Source organism: Camelina sativa, chromosome 9 (genome assembly GCF_030686135.1).
Source record: "Camelina sativa cultivar CO46 ecotype springtype chromosome 9, ASM3068613v1".
Classification (NCBI taxonomy): Eukaryota; Viridiplantae; Streptophyta; class Magnoliopsida; order Brassicales; family Brassicaceae; genus Camelina; species Camelina sativa.
The window spans coordinates 27,956,189-27,964,556 of record NC_141888.1 but is presented as its reverse complement, the minus strand read 5'-3'; the positions used below and the strand labels follow the sequence as shown (position 1 = coordinate 27,964,556).

Sequence of the window (8,368 nt, the reverse complement as noted above, 5' to 3'; positions counted from 1 at the left end):
CAAGCTACCTTCTCGATCCTTCTCTTCTCGTGGGCCTTTATAGAGGAGAAACCCGGCCTCTTATTCATGTCTTGGTGATTGGGCTCATGGACTTGTACGGACGGTCCAACTCGTAACCATACGGACGATTGTACGGACAAGACCATATCACACTCGACATTATCTTGATCAATAGCAATGACAGATTGCTTTCCACTTTTTTACGATATTGCTCCTCCAGCTAACAAGAACAAATATCCAAATGTCGATATTATACTATCAACGCATCCGACATAGTCTGAATCTAAATATCCAATGACCTTGAGGTCATCAGATCTCCTGTATGTAAGCATGAACTCTTTGGTGCCTTGCAAGTACCTGAGAACCTTCTTTGCAGCCTTCAAGTGGTCCACTCCGAGATTACTTTGATATCAACCCAACATACCAACAACAAAGCTGATATCTGGTCGAGTACATGTCTGAACATTGTTCAAACTCCTAACCACTGATGCATAAGGAATTCTTTCTATTTCTTTACGTTCCAATTCATTTCTTGGACATTGCATTTTACTGAACTTGTCCCCATTCTGAATTGGAATTTTACCAGCGGAGCATTCACTCATTCTATATCTCTCTAAGACCTTATTGATATATCCTTTCTGAGACAAACTTAGCAATCCTTGTGATCTATCTCAAATTATTTCTATTCCGATCACATAAGATGCCTCACCCATATCTTTCATTTCAAAGTTCTTAAATATATACTTCTTTATGTCATGTAGCATACCCATATCATTCGCAGCAAGTAAAATATCATCAACATATAAGACTAAAATAACAAACTTGCTCCCACTGACCTTTATGTAAATGCATCAGTCAACGATAACCTCTACAAACCCATATGACGTAATGGTATCATTAAACTTCAAATACCATTGTCTGGAAGCTTGTTTAAGTCCATATATTGACTTTTTCAGCTTACACACCATATGTTCATTTCCTGTGGCCATAAACCCTTCAGGCTGATCCATATATACTTCTTCCTCAAGCTCTCCATTCAGAAAGGCGGTTTTCATATCCATTTGGTGAAGTTCCAGATCATAATGAGCCACCAAAGCAAAAACAATTCTAAGAGAATCCTTCTTTGAAACTGGAGAGAAGGTCTCTTTATAGTCAATGCCATCTTTTTGAGTGAAACCTTTGGCAACAAGGCGAGCCTAGTATCTTTCAATGTTACCTTTCGAGTCGCGATTAGTCTTAAAGACCCATTTAGAACCAACGGTTTTGAAACCGTTCGGCAACCTTACTAAGTCCCAAACATTATTATCACCCATAGATTTTATTTCTTCTTTCGCGGCAATAGACCATTTTTCAGAATTGTCACTTTCCATGGCTTTTCGGAATGTGTTCGGGGCTTCCTCAATGCTTAAGTCACATTCACTTTCAACAGCATAAACCACATAGTCGTTTGAAATGACAGATCTCCGGTTCCTTCCAGATCGCCTTAATGGTTCTTGTGGTACACCATTTTTTTCATGAACAGCGACAGGTTCATTAATTTTCCCTTCATCTATTGGGATTGGTACATCATCATGTTGTTCTATTGTCTCATTTAACTGTACTGAAACAATAGGAACGACAACCTTAGGTGTAACAACAGGTGAAGAAACTTCAACCTGAACTTGTTGAATGTCTACCTTTCTTGGTTCACCACTCCCACTAGTTTGACCATTTTCAATGAACCTAGCATTTTCTGTTTCTACAATTCTCGTACTATGCTTAGGACAGTAAAATATATACCCCTTTGATTTTTCCGGATAGCCAATAAAGAAGCCACTAATAGTCCTCGAATCAAGTTTCTTTTCATGTGGATTATATGGCTTTACTTCTGCGAGACATCCCCAAACACGTAAATGTCTTAAACTAGGTTTCCTTCCCGTCCACAGTTTAAAAGGAGTCTTAGGAACTGCCTTACTAGGAACCCGGTTTAAGACATACGTTGCAGTCTTTAATGCATATGTCCACAACGAAAGGGGTAAAGAACTATTACTTATATGCTCATAACCATTTCCATTAAAGTACGATTCCGCCTCTCAGCCACACCATTCTGCTGAGGAGTACTAGGCATTGTATATTGTGCACAAATGCCTCTACTCTCAAGTAGCTTTGCAAATGGACCCGGACATTGTCCATTTCCTGTGAATTTTCCATAAAACTCACCACCTCTATGAGACTTCACTACTTTTACTTTTCTAACTAATTGCCTTTCCACCTCATTAATGAATATCTCTAGGATATTCACGGGACTGAGATTTTTTCATGCAACAGAGAAGTATAACCATAACGTGAGTAATCAAATAAATTTGTTACTTTTGGGTATACAAATTATTGATTATATTGAAAATGATTAATTCTTTTCATATGATTAACTATATTCAATGATCCACCTTTGGGCAATCTTCAAGAATATAGATAACAAAATAATTGATAAATCAAAAAATTTATATCATTTTTAGCATCTCTTTAATAATGATCAATTAATAAATCTTTTAAATTTTATTGTCTATATGTAATATAACAAGGCCACTTTGATGACTAATAAGTTATATACATATAAACATTAAAATAATTAATTATTTTAATGGGTATATATTATTTTATATTGTGTTAATATCACATAACACAAATTACCCAGTTACGTTTTAATATAAACTAAAATTTTGCAGCGGAAGCAAAACTATAAGCCATAATTTTTACCAAGTCATAACTATTGATCGTGACTTCATGGCAGCGCTTATGGTATGTTCAACATTAAGAATCACCGGTTAGTGATTAACATAATTCATACCCACTCTAATCCTTATAATTTTAATCATAAATTACCCAGATTCTTTCCATCTTAGTTTGCTATTCAAATAAGACAAAAACCCAGAAACTCTAGACATGATTCTACGTGAATCTTCATGCACACACATTATTCAAAGTGAATTAAACAATTATTTAAGAATTATGTTCATTCATGCATGAAACGACGTAGAACAACTAGAGACTCGGTTTGAAGAGTGGTTGGTGAGACCAAATCATTGGTATTAGAGATCCTTACAATAGTAGGAGTGATAACATCCTTTGAAGCCAGCTTTGAACCATTTTCATTTGGCACATGGGGTTGCATACAACGGGAGGCCTTATGCCCCAGCTGTCCACAGTCGCCACAAATGGCTGGAACCCAAGCATATTCAACATTCACCATAGAAATGTTACCCTTTTTGTCAGCTGCAGCAATCCTAGGAGGGAAAGCTTTACTCAGCTCCACTTCCACCAGTATCTTGGCCTCACCCATTAAAGAAGGGTCAAGTCTTGGTTTATAAGTAGCCATAGGAGCACCTAACCCTGACGCAATGTGGCTAATACCTGGAATTGAATACAACCTGTGTGGAATATTCTTAAGTGTTACCCAAACAGGAATAGTTGATATCTCCGGGATATCAAATGTATCTGCAGCTGACCAAGGAGCAACAAACATAAGACAATCATCAACATGCCAAAGTCCTCTTTGAAGAACCCAAGCTCTGGTTGAAGCATTCGGGATATGGAAAAGAAATTTGGAACCCTCTAACTTACGCATAAAGATTCTACACTTTCTACCCCAAATTCTATTTACCACTGCATGGATCAAGCCGCCAGGAGGAGGAGTACACCTATAGAACTGACCTAAGACATACTCCTTTTGATTCTCAAGACCTTGCAACAAGACATGACTTGGTATCGTTACCTTTGGAGTACCGTCTTCCATATACTCTGGAGAGGTAGCTCTGTAAAGATTCCTTGCCGCCGGATCCATTTTAGCAGCCCAAGGAAACCTAAGATCATCTTCCTTCGATGAAACAGGAATCGTTACTAGTCCACTCGCAGACGAGGAGGTGTATTTTAACTTCTTCGCCCAAGCTCCTTTTAGAGGTGGAGAAACCAAATCCTTAGGGGCATTGGGTCTGTCAGATGCAACAGCAACAATCTCCACAGGTACAATTGGAGGTTGGTTTGAAGACACCGGTTCAGTCTCGTCATTAACCGGTAGTGACGGAACCACCAGAGGAGGTTTATTCACGGTAACGTGGGAAGAACAACAGACAAAATCTGGCGAGACACCATCCGCTAATGTCGAAATCTTCATACCTTTGGTCGGAGGAGAAGAGTTTGCCAGTTTGGGTTCATCTCTCTGAACGATAGAATCCACCGGGAGGGTAGATTGAACAGACACCAGTGATTTCTCAACAGCCGTGGGAGGAAAAGACTTCGCCGGTGATGAAGAAGAGGAGTCGTGAGCAGAGGAAGTGACGCTTTGGTTTGCAACCTTTAACTCAGACGCTGACCAACGATGCTTGCTTGGCCACCGCGGATCTGGTACTGAAGACTCTAAGCAGGCAAGGAGAGGTGAAGAGGATCTCCGGTCGACGCTTGCCGGAGGAAGCAACTCACCAGAATTACCGTCGAATTTGGATCCCAGACCCATGACGAATAAACCGCCGGTTAAGACTCCAATTGGTTCAGTGGATAGCTAGAGATAGGACGAAACCAAAGATGATGTTTGTGAGAAACGACGCGCCGGAGCAACGCTGATCTGGGGAGATTAGTTTCGGAAAGTTTGTTTTATCTGTTCACCGAACTAGAGAGAGACAAAAAAAAAAAAAAAAAAAAAATGTGGACCTTTATACATTAATACATACGTGCCTCTACGGATACGTACGTTGATTATGCACACACCAAAATTCTAGAATTGATTACGAACCGTTAAGCACTAGATTTTCACGTCGTACGTTAGATGGTGAACTAAACAAATCTAGAATAGCTCTGATACCAAATATAAATTTAGATTTCTATATTCATTAAATCTATCCCAAGATCATCTAGACTTAATTTAATTCAACCAAAATCACCTATTTAGAGAAGAAGAAACACTAACTTTGGTCCATTGCTTGGTTATAGTTGATGATGGATCCAAGTTGAAACAATCCGACTCTATTTTTTTTTAACAATTAAATACAATGTAAACAATTATGCAGTCTATACTACTAAATTAAACCAACCCAAACCACAACTCCTCATTAAACCAATAACAACCAGTACACACAGCGGAAACATACCAACCATACAGAACCATTACAACATCAATACAGTAACAATCCTAAGCATTCTATCCATCAACCTAGCATATCTCTATCCAAGGTTCCAACAACATATCCAACAATCCAATAACACACAAACGAGACCCTAGATCATCCTCCTCCTTATCGCCATGATTCCACAACACAAACCTGCACACCACAAACAACAATTGAGATGCGTAAGTATTATCACAAATACTTAGTGAGGCAATCCTCCCATCTACTGGGCTATACACACAAGCAACTGAGAAACCAATGCTTAACAAATGACAACCAAACACAAACAAACCAGGAAAAATCACGAAACAAGCAACTTGGTGTCGACCGACACCAGAGAGGAGTCGATCGATACTGGCCAAACATGGTGTCGACCGACACCTAACTGGTGTCGATCGACACTCCCTTCGCAGACGTGAACTGCACGAATCCGAACGACGAACCTCCATTTCAATCCGCCTACAATCTGTCCCAAACTCTCCCAAAAGCCTCAGGAACCTATAATAACCATAACACAACCACCACAAGCAAGAACAACACCACAAAACACAACAAATCAAGCAAACAAAGGATTCTCAGGCTTAGATAAGCCATGGTCATGCACTCACCTTATCAACTGATTATAACAACCAATACAACCAGTTGAGACCCTCCTAACGTCTGAAACAGCCCAGAAATGCCCTACAACAAGCCACACAACCAAAAACGACTTATAGCAAAACTGGACAGAAACATCAGAAAAGAACAGTCTCAAAGACGAAACCCTAAAATGAAAACCAACCGTTAACTACCAAATCTCTCCGGTGAAAAGCTATCTCTAGACGTCATGAAGCTTCCCACAAAATTTCAGTACGATCAGGAACCAGACGAGACCACGATCTTAATTACAATCCCGATGGTTCCAACTCGCGTCTGAGAAAACGTGACTCACGAAACTGCCAATAACTCATCAAATTTAAATCCAAAATTACTTCTGTAAAAAGGAGAATGACGATGAAAGACTTGGGAATAAACATACCAAATTTCATTACCTTTGAGAACGATTTGATACGCCAAAACTATTTCCTCCCAAACCCTAACGATTCTGCTCTTTCTCCTTTAATCTCCTTCACACCACAATAGGCTCTCTCCTCTCTCTCTATCTCTGCAAACGGCGACCAGACACCCTAAAACCCTTAATCTTTCGCTTCTCCACTTATATACTCGGTTTAGTTAACTAAACCTGATGTGACTGCCGGACGCGGTCACGGTACGTTCGCGGTACGGACGCGGCTTGGACTTACGGCCAACTTTCAGTCGGTGAAGCTTTTCACGGCCGAGGTTCTGGGCTTCGGTTCTAGGGAAGAATCAAATGATGGAGACGGAGTTTGAAGGAATTCAAACGAGCCGTTCGGGGGATACTTCAGGAAGCCACGAACGGTTCAATCGGTCAGTACGGATGCGGGACGAGCGGGTGGACGTCTTTGAGGGAAACAATAGCAGAATGATTTGAGATGATTCGAGGGGACTCGAGAGAGATGAAAGAGGACAGATGGAAACGTAGTGAGGGGAAAACACGGATGGATCGATTGACGACACAAGAGGTTTGGCTCTCCTCTTGATACGGTCGCTAACAAGGGCGAACCCGGTTCGCGTCTTGTTAGGGTTTTCTCAAGGTTCAATCCCGGATTGAAGAAAGAGAAGAGTGAGACAAGTTTCAAGAATCTCTCTTGAGAAAAGTTTTATTTTCATACAAGTCTAAGGAGGAACAAGGGCTTAAGAAGAGTTTAAATAGCTAGGTCTAGGTAGGAGCTTAAGGACACGCGGATTCATCTTGATCCGCACATCGTCCTTTTGACGTGTCCCCTTTACAAAGAGAACACATCGCCACCTTTTGACTAACACGCTTAGCCACAAACACTCTCCAACGTTCATAAACATAGGATCAAAAGAGAATATTCTCAAGTTCAAAATTAAACCAAAAATAAGAGGGAAAGAGAGATAACCGCCTTGGCCTTGCGCGTGAAGCAACTTAGCCTTTAGGCGTTTTGCGTTTAGCTCCATGCCTCGTTAAAACCTCCTCCGGTAAACCCATTGGGACAAACCCGGAGTGAGGAAAAAGAGTACACTTCCTCGCTTAACGACTTGACCGTCTTCACTCTTGGGTAAGAGTGAAGACTAAGCGGACTGAGCCTTCGGAGTCTTTGTTGGGTGGCTGGTGTCGGATGTAGGTTCGGACAAATAGGTTGAGCCGCTGTTTGGCCACCTTTGCTGAGCTCTTGGAACGTGTGGTGGCTCCGGGAAGGATCGTTGGAGCCTTGGCCACGTCTGAAGAGGTTGCCCTGGTCGCGTCCGATGCGTCTTGGTCAGGCGTCTCGGTCGCGTCCGGCGTGTCTTGGTCTTCTTGGCTGAGGTCGCGTCCTGCGATCACATCATTCCCTCCCCCTTGAAAAGGTTTTGTCCCCAAAACATCTTCGTCTTCACCTACATCAAACGGAATGAGGTCAGTGACATTGAATGAGGTGGACGTACCATACTCACCTGGAAGCTCAAGTCGGTAGGCGTTATCGTTGATCTTCTCGATGACTCGGAATGGGCCATCTCCTCGCGGGCTGAGCTTGTCCTTGCGTTTCTGCTGGAACCTCTCCGGCCTTAAGTGTAACCAGACCCAATCACCAGGTTTGAACAGCATCGGTTTACGTCCTCGGTTGAGGAAGCGTGCATACTGCTCGTTCCTTCGCTCTATGTTGGCTCGGACCTCCTCGTGCAAAGCCTTGACCATTTCTGCTCGTGCGACTCCGTCTTGATTCTCGGCTTCATTCGGTGGTATAGGGAGGAGATCCAGGGGCGTCAAAGGCTTGAATCCGTATGCGACCTCGAATGGCGACCTTTTCGTAGCTGAATGCACCGCTTGGTTGTATGCAAACTCGATGATCGGAATGTACTCGAGCCAGGAGCCTTTGTTGCTGGCGATAGCTGTGCGGAGTAAGGCGCCTATTGATCTGTTGACGACCTCCGTTTGGCCGTCGGTCTGAGGGTGAGCCGCGGTGGAGTACAGTAACTTCGTCCCGAGCTTGCGCCAAATAGTTCGCCAGAAGTGACCAAGGAACTTGGGATCCCGATCGGATATGATGGTGCGCGGAACGCCATGAAGCCTTACAACCTGACTAAAGAACAAGTTCGCCAATTGCACAGCATCATTGTTCTTATTGCATGGAATGAAGTGAGCCATCTTCGAGAACCTATCAACA

The 8,368-nt window shown here is 42.2% G+C and overlaps 1 protein-coding gene across 1 annotated transcript; it reads right to left on the bottom strand.

The window, feature by feature from the left end:
• Nucleotides 1-2,929: 2,929 nt before the first annotated feature.
• Nucleotides 2,930-4,803, bottom strand: LOC104711617 (uncharacterized). Its single transcript, XM_010428315.3, has one exon. It carries the CDS (start codon nt 4,487-4,489, stop codon nt 2,993-2,995), a length of 1,497 nt encoding a protein of 498 aa, XP_010426617.2. The 5' UTR covers nt 4,490-4,803; the 3' UTR covers nt 2,930-2,992.
• Nucleotides 4,804-8,368: the final 3,565 nt, after the last annotated feature.